General features: G+C 43.2%; 1 protein-coding gene and 1 long non-coding RNA gene across 5 annotated transcripts in view; one reads left to right on the forward strand and one right to left on the reverse strand.

Moving 5' to 3' along the window:
• Positions 1–8,727, reverse strand: part of LOC102738912 (T-lymphocyte surface antigen Ly-9) — a 27,560-nt gene extending 18,833 nt beyond the window's left edge. For 2 of the 4 annotated variants that reach the window (XM_031040270.2, XM_006744425.3), the window contains exons 1-2: positions 8,564–8,725; positions 4,629–4,958 (exon numbers count right to left, since the gene is read on the reverse strand). In XM_031040270.2, the coding sequence (XP_030896130.2) occupies positions 4,629–4,958; positions 8,564–8,687 (454 nt within the window). In that variant the 5' untranslated portion in view covers positions 8,688–8,725. Of the gene's footprint in view, positions 1–4,628; positions 4,959–8,563 lie in introns of those variants that run through there. The other 2 variants (XM_081825304.1, XM_081825305.1) reach the window with 2 other exon arrangements.
• A 20-nt stretch (positions 8,728–8,747) lies between these two features.
• LOC145722379 (uncharacterized) lies at positions 8,748–9,290 on the forward strand. Its single transcript, XR_014146619.1, has 2 exons — positions 8,748–8,875; positions 8,989–9,290. It is a non-coding gene; the product is annotated as an uncharacterized LOC145722379 (long non-coding RNA).
• Positions 9,291–15,177: the final 5,887 nt, after the last annotated feature.

The following is a 15,177-nucleotide window of genomic DNA, read 5'->3' on the forward strand; positions in this document are numbered from 1 at the left end:
CCTGCTCTCGCTCTCTCTCTCTCTGTCAAATAAATAAATAAAATCTTTAAAGAAAAAAAAAAAAGAAAAGATCAACAACATTGATAAACCTTTAGCCAGTATGGGGGTGGGGCAGGGAAGGGGAGAGAAAGAGATACATAGATAGAGAGACTCAAATAAATAAAATCAGAAACAAAAGAGGAGAAATAACAACTCACACCACAGAAATACAAAGGATTATAAGAGAATATTATGAAAAATTATATGCAAACAAATTGGATAATCTAGAAGAGATGGATGAATTCCTAGAAACATATAACCTCCCAAAACTGAATCATAAAGAAATAGAAAACAGGAACAGACTGATTACCAACAATGAAATAGAATCAATAATAAAAAAACTCTCCCAAAATAAAAGTCCAGCACCAGACAGCTTCATAGTTGAATTCTACCAGTTAAAGAAGAATTAATGCCTATTATTCTCAAACTATTCCAAAAAATAAAAGAGGAAAGAAAGCTTGCAAATTCATTCTATGAGGCCAGCATCACTCTGATTCCAAAACCAGATAAAGACACTACAAAAAAAAAAAAAAAAGAAAGAAAAGAAAAAGAAAAAAGAAAACTACAGGCCAATATTTCTGATGAACATAGATGCAAAATCCTCAACAAAATATTAGCAGACTGAGTCCAACAATACATTTAACAAATCATTCACCACGATCGATTGGGATTTATTCCTGGGATGCAAAGGTGGTTCACAAATCAATCAACATGGTACACTACATCAACAAGAGGAATGATAAAAACCATTTGATCATTTAAATAGCTACAGAAAAAGCATTTGGCAAACTACAACATCCATTCATTATAAAAATCCTCAACAAAGTAGGTTTAGAGGGAACATACCTCAACATAGTAAAGGCCATATATAAAAAACCCACAGCTAACATTTTACTCAGTGGTGAATAACTGAGAGCTTCCTGCCTAAGGTCAGGAACAAGACAAGGATGTCCACTCTCACCACGTTTATTCAACATAGTACTGGGTGTCCTAGCCATAGCAATCAGACAACAAAAAGAGATAAAAGACATCCAAATTGGTAACAAAGAAGTAAAATTTTCACTATTTGCAGATGACATGATACTATGTATAGAAAACCCTAAAGATTCTACCAAAAAACTACTAGAACTGATAAATGAATTCAGTAAGGTTGCAGAATTCAAAATCAATACATAGAAATCCATTGTATTTCTATACACTAATAATGAAGAAGCAGAAAGAGAAATTAAGAAAACAATCTCATTTACAATTGCACCAAAAATAATGAAATACTCAGAAATAAATTTAACCAAGGAGGTGAAAGACCTGTACTCTGAAAACTGTAAAACACTGATGAAGGAAATTGAAGATGACCTAAATAAATGGAAAGATATTCCACGCTCATGGATTAGAAGAACAAATATTATTAAAATGTCCACGTAACCCAAAGCAATCTACAGATTTAATGCAATCCCTATCAAAATACCAAAAACATTTTTCACAGAACTAGAACAAACAATCCTAAAATTTGTAGGGAACCACACAAGAACCTGAATAGCCAAAGCAATCTTGAAAAAGAAGAACAAAACTGGAGTTATCCTGATACCAGATTTCAAGATATGCTACAAAACTGAAGTAATCAAAGCAGTATGGTTTGGCACCAAAATGGACACATAGATAAATGGAACAGAATAGAGAGCCCAAAAATAAACCCATGATTACATGGTCAATTAATCTTTGACAAAGGAAGCAAGAATATGCAATGGGAAAAAGACAGTCAACAGATGGTGTTAAGAAAACTGGAAAGCTACATGCAAAAGAAAGAAATTGAACCACTTTCTTACACCATATACAAAAATAAACTCAAAATGGACTAAGGACCTAAATGTGAGACTTGAAACCACAAAAATCCTAGAAGAGAGCACAGGCAGTAATTTCTCTAACTTAGCTATAGCAACATTTTTATAGATATGTCTCCTGAGGCAAGGGCAACAAAAGCAAAAATAAACTGTTGGGACTACATCAAAATAAAAAGCTTCTGCACATCAAAAGAAACAATCAACAAAACTAAAAGACAACCTACTGAATGGGAGAAGATATTTGTAAATGACATATTTGATAAAGGGTTAGTATCCAAAATATATAAAGAACTTATACAACTCAACACCCCCAAAATAAATAATCTAATTAAAAAGGGGCAGAAAACATGAACATTTTCCCAAAGAAGACATCCAGATGGCCAACAGACGCATGAAAAGATGCTCATAATCACTAATCATCAAGGAAATGCAAATCAAAACCACAGTGAGATATCATCTCATACCTGTCAGAATGGCTAAAATAAAAAACACAAGAAACAGCAAGTGTTAGCAAGGACATGGAGAAAAAGGAACTCTCGTGCACTGTTGGTGGGAATGCAAATTAGTGCAGCCACTGTGGAAACAGTATGGAGGTTCCTCAAAAAGTTAAAAATAGAACTAACATATGATCCAGTAATTCCAGTATGGGGTATTTACCCAAAGAATATGAAAACACTAATTTGAAAAGATATATGCACCCTTGTGTTTATAACAGCATTATTTACAATAGCTAAATTACAGAAGCAGCCCAAGTGTCTATTGATAGATGAATGGATAAAGAAGATATGGTGTATATATATGAATATTAGTCAGCCATAAGAAGGAATGAAATCTTATAATTTGTAACAACATGGATGGTCCTAGAGAATATTTTGCTAAGTGAAATAAGTCAGTCAGAGAAAGACAAAAGCCATATGATTTCACTCATATGTGGGATTTAAGAAACAAAATGAACAAAGGAAAAAAAGACAAACCAAAAAACAGATTCTTAACTACAGAGAACACACTGATGGTTGCCAGAGGGTGGGTAGGGGATGGGTGAACTAAGTGAAGGGGATTAAGAGTACACTTCTCATGATGAGCACCAGGTGATGTATGGAAGGGTTGAATCACCATATTGTACACCTGAAACTAATATAACACTGTATGTTAACTATGCTGGAATTTTTAAAAAGTTAACAATATATGTTGGAAATTGTTGTATGTCGGTACATATTGAGCTCATTCATTCTATTTCTATTCGCTGCATATAATTCCATTTCTTTAACATATGCAGAGCACTCAACAAATCAATAAAAAAGGTCAAATTATCTGAAAGAAATGTGCTGCCAATGGCTGAATTGTGTCTTCCCAAAGTTCATATCTTGAAGCCCTAATTCCCAGTACCTCAGAACATGATTTTATTTGGATATAGGACTACATTTGGAGATAGAGGTCATTAAGTTAAATGAGGTCATTAGAATGGTCTAATCCAAAATGACTGGTGTCTTTATAAGAAGAGGAGATTAGGAGACAGATGACAAAAACAGAAGGACGACCATATGAGGGCATATCAAAAAGATGACTATTTGCAAGCCTAATAGCAAGGTCTCAGAAGAAACTCAACCTGCTGACAGCTTGATCTTGGACTTCCACCCTCCAGAACTGTGAAAATAAGTTTCCATGGTTTAAACCACCCAGTCTGTGGTATTTTGTTATGGCAACCCTAGCAAGCTAGTACAGATGGGTAAAGGATATTAAAAGAGTTGCAGAAAAGAAATACAAATGGCTCGGGGCGCCTGGGTGGCTCAGTCGTTGGGCGTCTGCCTTCGGCTCAGGTCATGATCCCTGGGTCCTGGGATCGAGCCCCGCATTGGGCTCTCTGCTCGGCGGGGAGCCTGCTTCTCCCTCTCCCACTCTGCCTGCTTGTGTTCCCTCTCTCACTGTCTCTCTCTGTCGGATAAATAAATAAAATCTTTAAAAAAAAAAAATACAAATGGCTCTTAAAAGTATTTTGGCTGTGTTTTCACTCTGACATCTGTATTTATGGAACTGGGGGAAAAGGACCAACATGGTAGTCCTATTTGTCTTAGAGAGATAAACACCTAGGGAGAAAAAAATCTGCTTTTAAAAATAAAAGATCAGGGGCGCCTGGGTGGCTCAGTCGGTTAAGCGACTGCCTTCGGCTCGGGTCATGATCCTGGAGTCCTGCATCGGGCTCCCTGCTCGGTGGGGAACCTGCTTCTCCCTCTGACCCTCCCCCCTCTCATGAGCTCTCTCTCTCTCTCATTCTGTCTCAAATAAATAAATAAAAAAATCTTAAAAAAAAATATTTTAAAAATAAAAGATCAGGGGCACCTGGGTGGCTCAGTCAGTTAAGCCTCTGCCTTTGCCTCAGGTCATGATATCAGGGTCCTGGGATTGAACCCCACTTCCAGCTTCATGCTCAGTAGGGAGTCTGCTTGTCCCTCTCCCTCTGTCCCTCTCCCCTGGTCATGCTCTCTCTCTCTCTCTCACTTTCCCAAACAAACAAACAAACAAATCTTAAAAAACAAATAAAAGATCAGGTGTTCCTGGGTGGCTTAGTCGGTTGAGCACCCAGCTCTTGATTTCAGCTCAGGTCATGATCTGGGGTCATAAGATTGAGCCCGGTGGAGTCTGTTTCAGATTCTCTCTCTCCCTTTGCCTGCCTCCTCTCAAAATAAATACATAAAATCTTAAATAAATAAATAAATAAATGATAAAAACCCACAGAAGCTCTCTGGAACTCACCATAGACATGCAACATAAATTCCTTGTCAGTGGTGAATGTAGAAGTCTTACGGTTTATCTGGGCTTTGTAGGATCCTGCATCTTCCAAAGTCAGGTTGCTGAGAGACAAGGAGAAACTGTTCCAGCTGATGGTTAGTCGGTCCTGGTAGCTTTTGACCATAAAGAAAATCTTTCCTTCTGCAGTTGCTAAAGCAAGAGCACCTCGGGGACCATTCCAGGTGACGTGCTCAAACTCTGTGTCTACTGAAATGTTCAGGGGGAAAGTTACCGAACGCCCTAGAATCCCAGGCACCACTGTTGGGGTTGAGTCCTTTCCAGAGGCTCCTAGCCCTGCAGAGACAGAAGAGGGACTTGGAGGAGCAGCTGGACTCCTCAGCCTTCATTCACTCATTCATTCATTCATTCATTCAATAAAAACATATTGGAAATAAATGTCAGGGGTTGAGAAATGAAATGGAATTCCTGCCCTACTCCCTCCAGGCTTGTTGCCCAGCAGAATCATTCATTCATTCCCTCACTTACAAAACACTCTATCCCATAAGCGCATCTACAATAATCAGTAAAACAGACTTTCTGGGTTTCTGTCCCAATGAGGAAATTAGCCTGGTGGCTTTGGGTGACTTTTTGAATTTCCCTGAGAATCAGTTTACTCATCTATAAAACAGAAATGTTCATACCTATACTATCTTCCTTTAGGGATATGGTAGAGATTGAATAAAAATAGATTGCTGTAAATCATAAAGAAACAAAAGAAGTAAAAAAGGAGCATCTTGTAAAAAATGAGATGGGTTGATGGATGGCTAGTAGGGTGGATAGATGGACAGGTGTGTGAGAAGGGAAGTGAAGTGAAAGTAATGGTAGAGCCAGGGTGGGAAGCACATGCGTGTTAGTGCAAAATTCTTTCAAGTTTTCTCTGTGTTCAAAAATTTTCATAATAAAATGTCGGCCACAAAAGGAGCATTTCTCATCTCTATCTCAGTCTTCCTTTTCCTCATTGTCCAGGGGATCTCAGACTGGCTTTGCCTTGGCCAAGGAAATCTGGTCTGTCCTTAGGAACAAGGTTTGGGGTTGGGAATAGTGAAGTAGCATGGATTCCGCTCCTGATTTCCTCATCTCAGGAAAGACCAAGATCCCTGATAAACATTGTTACCATGGCTTCCACAGGCCCAGGATCAGTCGAGGCAGCTCATTTGCTTGCAGGGGCCCTGTGAGTGTCTGCTGGGTGACCCCAGCCTGGATTCCCAGATTCAAGGACTTCTGAGGCTCTGGAGAGTCCTCTGAAAATTCCAAATCAAATCAGATGGGTTCAGGACCCAGATTACTCCAGGAATCTGGGTGGAAAAGTAAGTAGAAAATGTTAGAGAAGGGCGCCTGGGTGGCTCAGTCTGTGAAGCGTCTGCCATCAGCTCAGGTCATGATCCCGGGGTCCTGGGATTGAGCCCCACATCGGGCTCCCTGCTCCACGGGAAGCCTGCTTCTCCCTCTCCCAGTCCCCCTGTTTGTGTTCCCTCTCTCACTGTGTCTCTCTCTCTGTCAAATAAATAAATAAAATCTTTACAAAAAAAAGAAAATGTTAGAGAGAGAGGAAAAGCTGAAGCACAGCCTGGAGGGATGGAAAGAGGCTGAGGTGTGCTCTGAAGGCCCAGAGGGTACAGAGTTATGCAGACACATAGAAGAGACACCTAGATTGGTGCAGACTGGTGCAGAGCCAGGGACTGGGGGATGATTCTCTAGCCATATCGGTCAAGAACTTGGACCTTGTAGAGAGGCAGCTAGGAGGACGCAGGGCTAGGGACCTTGGACAAGCTAGGCTAGGTCAGTTCAGGGGGATTTTGGGGGCAGTCAGAAAGCAGAAACTGGGTTGGTGCGATGCTGGTTTGAAGCTACCTGAAAGAGAGATCTTCCCATCTGGAAGATACTGTTTGTGATTGCTATGACATATTAGTACTTTGTAGAAATTACCTCATTCAATCCTCAAAGTTACCTGAAAATTAGCTCCTGTTTACAGATGAGGAGCTAAAATTTTGAGAGTTTTAGCCACTTGCTGAGATGACGGGGTTGGTCAGCTGCAGAGCCCAGATTCCATGTACATGATGCCCCAGAATGTGGAGGCCAAGAGCTTTGACACCCTCCATCCTAGGACCCCAGAAGGTCCTGAGTCTTGGCTGAGCACTTACAACTGCACCCATCTCTCCTCACATCAAAGATAAGCAAAGGCACACAGACTGTCAGCAATGGGAGTGGTATGTGGTTCATATGGGTCAAATCCTGTTATTGTTGCAGTAAACAATGCTACATGACTCCCAGTATAGTGACAGGAGTCCCAGGTATCAGCCATCTTATTTTGAACTACGCCATTTGGCAAATAATAAGAGTGTTCAATGATTGTGATAACTGAATTTGGCTTCCCCGCCTTTAGTAGTTTCCAAATAATGCACTTAGTGATTATTATAACAATCAGCTTCCACCAACTATGTGCCAAGTGCTTGCTTACAGATATCGTTTTTAATCTATAAGAGAGTCTTGCATGATACATCTTACTAATCACATTCTACATTTAAGAAACAGAGGCTCACACAGCTAGGAAATAATGGAGCAAAGATTGAATTTCAAATGTTTCTGGTACTTGTAGGGGCAAAGGACAGGCTGCTCCAAGGTGGGCCACTTGGGCATGAAGATTATTCTGAGCTGAAGGCAATCGAGACCCTGTGGGCTCAAGAGAAACTTTTGCCCCTCCCTTAACTACATAGAAGAATCTAAATTGGGGGTCTTTCCCAGAATAAGGGTTACTAGCAGAGGTGAATTTTATCTGAGTGGCCCATCTGCATGGCAGGGGAAACACCTAATTACCAAACATCTGCTCTTCTCTGCATTGCCCTGTGAACTACATTCCTTCCCTCTGAAGTCCCAGACCCCTTGCCCCCTTCTCCTTAGTTTGGATGACATAAATACCTCATTTTGCCTGATGGTCTTTGAAATGTCCACATCTGTGTGGATTCTCCATATATATGCTATTAAATTTGATTTTTTCCTGTTAATCTGTCTTATGTCAATTTGATTCTTAGTCCAGCTAAAAGGACCTTGAAGGGGACAGGAATTCTTGCTCCCCAAAACGGGGACAGGACATTCTTGCTCCTTGACATACTGAAGTGGAAGGACTTTTCACCCTACTGCCTCCTAAGTTCCTGAAACCACTCCTTGGAGACACAAAAGCATCAAAGAAACTCCCTGCTAGGGGCGCCTGGGTGGCTCAGTCAGTTAAGCGGCAGCCTTCAGCTCATGATTCCAGAGTCCTGGGATCAAGCCCCGCATTGGGCTCCCTGCTCAGTGGGGAGTTTGCTTCTCCCTCTGACCCCGCCCCACTCTTGTGCTCTCTCTCTCTCTTTCTCAAATAAATAAATAAAATCTTAAAAAAAAAAAAAAAACTCCCTGCTAGACAAAAACAGTGAAGTTTGAGGTCATCCCCAATTGGTGGAGTTAGACAGAGGGAGATGCCTCTTTGCCTTGAAATTTACTTATTGGTCATCTGAAGCTTGGGTGACATTAGATTGGTGAACTTCAGGTTGATCCAACACAACCAGGAAGCACCCCAAGAGTTGGGTATGGATATAAGGAGCCATGATGCTTGTAATGTTTCTATGGTGAGCAAAGATGAGATGCTCATCACTTGGCGTTTCTTAGCAGGAAAATGTCAGAGTGAGAGGAACATAGTCTGAGCCCGGAGTTACTTGAGACGGGGGCTAGAATGTCACCTACTCATGGTGAATGACTGTGCATATGCACACACACACACAGAGGACTACGGTGGAGCCCGCAGAAGAATTACCACAAGGAGAGGAGTCTCCTGATTTTACCAATAAGAACCCCAGCAAACAAAGTGACCAGCCCCAGAGGGACACCACTAGCAAGCGGTGGTGGCCATAACGGGGACTTACCCATGAGCAGGAAGAGGAGACGGGTCCAGAGAAAGGAAGAGGGTATGTGTGGCTTGGTCTTCTGCGGTTTACTGGAGAAGGGCCGTAGAGCCCAGTCATCTGGGTGTCGCGCTGGGCCTGCCATGATGAGGAAGCACTTACCACAGACTCTCGGCTTGTGCGCCTGTGCGTCTCAGGGAGCCTTGTTTGTATCCGGCACCACAGACTCCTCCCACTTGTTCGGGCTGGGGAAGGGGTCCCGAGATCAAGAGTCACTTGCTCTACCGACTGAGCCAGCCAGGTGCCCCTGTAGTCGCCTCTTCTCAGTGTGGGGTGGGTATCCTGGCTTGCTGCTGCTGAGTAGAATGTGCTGCTTGCTGCTTCTGAGGTTAGGTGACAAAAGTTTGTGTCTTCCATCTCCGTGTCTCTCTCTCCCCCTCCCCCAGCTCCTTTTGCCAGGAGCCGGGTATTGTGTTGTGAGCTAAAGGCTTCGAGGCAAGGAGCCAGGGAGACTGCCAGCCCAAACCCAGCAAGGAGCTGATGTCTCCGTCAACGGCTGATGAGGACTTGAGGCTGCCGAGAGCCCCCGGTGAGACTGCAACTGCCTGCCCGGGGAGGTTGGCAACCCTGCCCACGCCTTGACGGGCACTTTGTGAGAGACCCGGACCCAGAGGCACCAGCTACGCTGTGCCTGGACTGCTCATCCGCAGAGACTGTGAGATAATAAACGCTTATTTTAAGCTGCTAAGTTCTGTAATTTGTTACCTAGCAATGCATTACAAGTAGCATGGTCCGATGCATTCACTGTTGTGCTTAAGCCAGTTTGCACTGGCTTCATGTCACATACAACCAAGAGGCTTTTAACTGGGAGGAAGGAAGCACCGTCAAAGCTGCCTTGAGGATGGATGTTGCCGGGGCAGCTGTGCAGTTGGCCGGTTGGGGGACAGCATCATTCCCTTTATCTTGTGGGAAACTGACTTTTTTTTTGAATAGGCTTCATGCCCAGTGTGGAGCCCAATGTGGGGCTCTAACTCACAACGCTGAGATCAAGACCTGAAGTGAGATCAAGTGTCGCACGCTTAACCGACTGAGCCACCCAGGTGCCCCGGGAACTGACTTTTTTTTTTTTTTTAAAGATTTTATTTTATTTATTTGACAGAGAGAGAGATAGAGCAGGAACACAAGCAGGGGGAGTGGGAGAGGGAGAAGCAGGCTTCCCGCCGAGCAGGGAGCCCGATGTGGGACTCGATCCCAGGACCCTGGGATCATGACCTGAGCTGAAGGCAGACGCTTAACGACTGAGCCACCCAGGCGCCCTGGAAACTGATTTTTTTAATAGTTGATGTAGAGTGGCTGGTTAAACTGTAACTTGGTGTCTTGAGATTCAGATTATATGTTTAGGCTGTAGCAGGAGAGGACTTGGAAAGAAAACTTCAGGAAAGCGGAGTGGGTGGTTTTGGGTGATATTCAGCGAGTGTGTGTCAGGTGCTAGACCCTCCCCTAACACCTGATACGCACGGACGCATTTAGTCCACACAACAGCTTTATGAGATAGGTATTTTTATCACCCCCATTTTATAGATGAGGAAGCCAAGGTACAGAGAGGCTAAGTGGCTTATTTTGAGTTTTATAAACAAGAATTTGAGCCCAGGGCTCCTGGGTGGCTCAGTCGTTAAGCGTCTGCCTTCGGCTCAGGTCACGATCCCAGGGTCCTGGGATCGAGCCCCGCATCGGGCTCCCTGCTCAGCAGGAGGCCTGCTTCTCCCTCTCCCACTCCCCCTGCTTGTGTTCCCTCTCTCACTGTGTTTCTGTCAAATAAATAAATAAAAAATCTTAAAAAAAAAAATAGTGCTGGGACTACCAAATGCATTTAGAAAAATATAAAATCAGATCAATATTTCATCTTGTATACTAGGACAACAAATGAAAGATCTGAATTAAATCTTAAGAAAAAAATAAAAAACCACCCAAGTACTACAAGAAAACATGGGTGAATTTCTTTACATCCAACACGAGAAAAATCTTACTATGCTTCAAAATCCAGAAGCATTAAAATAAAAGATAAATTTAACTATATAAAAGCATATAGGGCGCCTGGGTGGCTCAGATGGTTAAGCGTCTGCCTTCGGCTCAGGTCATGATCCCAGGGTCCTGGGATCGAGCCCCGCATCGGGCTCCCTGCTCCGCGGGAAGCCTGCTTCTCCCTCTCCCACTCCCCCTGCTTGTGTTCCCTCTCTCGCTGTGTCTCTCTCTGTCAAATAAATAAAATCTTAAAAAAAAAAAAGAATTTGAGCCCAGGACCTCTGGGAGGAAGGAGGGAGAGAGGGGACAATGAGGATGGCAGGCATCTCCCATCAGAGGTCATCTTCAGAGTCTGGTCACAACCTGGCACCCATGCAAGCCTGAGAGTGAGGACCTCCTTAAATTTGGTGTGGCAGGCGCCTCTCTTGTGTCCCGCTAGTCCTGGCCCTGGGGCTAGAGCATGGCTGTCTAGAGCGAATTGCGGGACACGTGGCCGGGAGCAGTTTCCACAGCCCAGATAAAGGGTTTTATAACCCAGGTGCAATGGACTCAAAGTTTGTGTGTCTCCCCCACCGGCCCCCGCACCACCCAAATTCATATGTTGAAGTCTTATCTCCAAGGGGATAGTGTGAGGAGGTGGGGCCTTTGGGAGGTGATTGGGTCATGAGCGTAGATCAGGAACAGAATTAGGGTCTTTATGAAAGCGACGCCAGAGTGCTCCTCCGCCCCTCTTGCCATGTGAGGTGACAGTGCCAAGACACGGGCTATGAAGCAGGAGGTGGGGCCTCACCCCCAGATTCAGACACTGAATCTGCTGGTGCCTCGACCCCGTGACTTCCATGCGGCTGTCAGAACTGTCAGAAGTCAAGTTCTGCTATTTAGAAGCTGCGCAGTCTCTGGTATTGCTGTTAGGGCAGCGTGAACTCACCAAGACTTCAGACTAGAGGCAAAGAGCATCTAGCGGGTGTTTTTTTTTTTTTTAATTTAAATTCAGTTAGCCAACATACAGTACACCATTAGTGTAGTGTTCAATAATTTATCAGTTGCATATAACACACAGAGCTCATCACATCACGTGTGTCCCCTTAATGCCCATCTCCCATCTAGCAGGTATTTTTAAGCAGGGGTGCAGTGTTATTCAAGGACCCGTTTGGAAGCTTATTCCAGCAGCAGAGGGGAGGGCATGGAAGCGATGGGACTGTGATAAGAGGACAGGTAGGAGGGTGTTAAGGAGCCCAGGTAAGAGCACGAGAGCAGTCACACTCTGGTGGGAGGAGAGGACAAAGGTGGGAGACGGTTCGAAGATACCGATGATAATAAAAATCATTGCTAACATTTATTGAGTAATGACTATGAGTGACGCTTTGCGCTTTACATATGTTTTATTTTAATCCTTAAGCCAACCTTATTTGGTTGGTACTCTTATTGCCCTCATTTTAGAGATGAAGAAACTGAAGGCAAACGTCACTGGAATAACCTTGGTAGTGGTGAACACAGGTGGACAGTCTTGTGATACATAGAATCCAATTGAAGTATTAGCATTTACGTACAGTAAAAAACCTAAAAGAATATGAATTTTGATACAATGCAGTTGGCAAATGGGTCCTGGACTCACCCAGTCTTTGTCTTCACACAGTGAAGGCTAATATTGTCATTGAGCCGTGGATGAAAAGGCATCTCGTGCTGGGAATCAGGGAGGAGGCAAATTGAGTTTGGCATTTCCAGTTTCTCCGTGTCCTTGGTCCAGGTCAGCAAATGTGAGCAAATGACTGGAAAATTTCTGGAATTCCTTCTGCTGTCCCGGGAGTCCAGCCAGGCACCGGCACATTCACCAGAATCACCCATCTACTGGGCATTGCCCCCAGGTAGCATCAGATCCCAGCCTGGGCTTTGATTTGGATCCTACAGCTACCGTCCCAAGTTCCGCTGCATGAATTCACCACCAGCGCCTAACCAGCCCTTCATTAACTTTGCAATTAAGATGACTCTGCATTTTCCACAACTGTATTTTTTTGACTTCACTTTTAATATTATGTGGGGGTTTTAACGTGTTTATACTCCTGCAGATTGGAAGAATATGAAAAGAGTACAGAATTTTGACAAGCTTGAAGCTTTTTACACCTAAGTGGAAAGATAGTTAAATATCTTTTTTTTTTTTTTTAAGATTTTATTTATTTATTTGAGAGAGAGAGAAAGCATGAGGTGGGGAGGGTCAGAGGGAGAAGCAGACTCCTCGCTGAGCAAGGAGCCCGATGCAGGACTCGATCCCGGGACTCCAGGATCATGACCTGAGCTGAAGGCAGTCGCCCAACCAACTGAGCCACCCAGGCGCCCGATAGTTAAATATCTTAAGAGCTAAAAGAAATGCAGCATCAAATCAAGTGCTATAGTTACAGTAAAGCGAAGAAAGAATTTGGTGATATCGCAGTGTGGCAGGTTGAATTGAGGGACACGGGCTATGAGACCAGCCTTTTTTTTTTTTAAGATTTATTTGTTTATTAGAGAGAGCGAGAGCGCTTGCACACACACGCACACACTCGAGCAAGTGGGGGGGGGAGCGGAGGGAGAGAATCTTCAAGCAGACTCCCTACTGAGCGCAGAGACCAAAGGAGCTCCATCCCACAACCCTGAGATCATGACCTGAGCTGAAGCCAAGAGTTGGATGCTTAACGGACTGAGCCACCCAGGCACCTGAGACCAGCCTTTTAGAGGACACCAACAAAGCAGGTAAAGGGACCTGGGTAGGTACCAACAGTTGATGTCTCAGTGATGTTTCATTAAGCAACCTTAAGCAGTCGTTAAGCAACCTTAGTTGATGGGGCAGGTGCCCCAGAAAATAGCGGAGTAGAGATGGCATAAATGTGTCCTTTATGAATCTTTCAGTCGTGGAAAGATAAGGAATTCAGAGTAGGCATGTTCAAGGTATCAGTTAGTACTTTTTGTTTACATATATGTATTATTTGAGACATCTAGCTTATTAAAGTAATCGTTTGTGGTTCTGATTTGAACTATGTATTTGAATAATTGATTTGCATTTGTGATTTTATTTTATTTTAATTAATAAATTTTTACTGAAGTACAGTTGGCACACAATGTTATATGAGTTTTGGGCGTACAACATCATGATTGGACACGTCTATACATTATGTTCACCGTACATGCGGCCACCGGTCACCGCGCAGCACTATTACAGTTGAATCTAAGTCTATATGAAGTATTTGAAGACAACTTAAGAATTACCCTACATATAAGCTTAGTGTACTAGATTTACAAGGCTTCTTTAAATATATGGGGAGTCTTATTTATTGATTCAAGTACTTTATCCAAGGTGAGTGGGGGGGTGGGGGAAACAGGTGATGGGGATGAAGCTGTGCACCTGTTGTGATGAGCACAGGGTGATGCATGAAGTGCTGAATGACAATACTGTGCACCCTAAACTAACATAATCCTGTATGTTAACTCTCCTGGAATAAAAATAATAGTACTAAAAATATATTTATATCTTAAAAAAAGAAAAACAAGCAGAAGAGCTATCTCATAAAATCTGTTTTCAACTCTGAAAAAAAAGAAATTAAAAGGAACCTAAATATATTACATTCAATAGTGAGATTTAAAGGCCTTAAAGAAATCAATTCATAAATTTGTAAAGTGAGTCAAATATTACCAATAGCCACCCAAAAGGAGGTTAAGGGCTGCCAGATTTATAAATGGAATATGATTTATACGCTGAACTGCCCTTAAGGCTGGCCAAGGTTTTTAATTTGTTGTGTTTTTTTTGTAAATTGAATATGAATTCTTTTTTTAATAAAGATCTTATTTATTTATTTGACAGAGAAAGACACAGTGAGAGAGGGAACACTAGCAGGGGGAGTGGAAGAGGGGGAAGCAGGCTTCCCGCGGAGCAGGGAGCCGGATGCGGGGCTCGATCCCAGGACCCTGGGATCATGACCTGAGCCAAAGGCAGACGCTTAAGGACTGAGCCACCCAGCACCCGAATATGAATTCTTAAAGGCAATATAGTCTAGGGATAATTTTTTAATGCACAAAAACCATCTTCAAGGAAATAAATAGTAATGGGGAAGTCTTATTGCCTGGGAAGTAGTTTGCTGAGATCATAAGTAAGCAGCAGAGGCATGATACAAGTCAGAAAGCTTCATATCCACCCCACTGTACCCAACCCTGAGGCTAAACCATCCTGCATTACTTTGCTTTTCCATCAACATGGTTTTCTTTCCTACTAGCCTGTGAGCAACATGGTTGCAGAGACTTCCTTTCATCTCTGCACGCCCAGGCCCCGGGCTTGTATGTATGGCGAATAGATGAGCGAGGAGAACTCAGTGAGAGTAGTATCCAGAAGTCCAGGAGAGCGTTGGTGGTATAGTGGTGGGCAAAGCTGCCTTCCAAAAGTCCAGGAGAGGAGAGAATTTCAAACAGGGAGGGTCTCAGTGTCAAATTTAACTGGTGGTCCTATAAGATAAAGACCAAAGGGACTATAGGCTGTGACCAAAGGGAGGTGATTGGTAACCTTAAAAGCAAGTGTATTCTCTTCAATCTTTTTGGGGCACCTGACCTCCATGCACCGAATGCCAGGGAGATGCTTGTCAAAGTCTGAG

Source organism: Leptonychotes weddellii, chromosome 6 (assembly GCF_054177405.1).
Source record: "Leptonychotes weddellii isolate Sample4059 chromosome 6, ASM5417740v2, whole genome shotgun sequence".
NCBI lineage: Eukaryota > Metazoa > Chordata > Mammalia > Carnivora > Phocidae > Leptonychotes > Leptonychotes weddellii.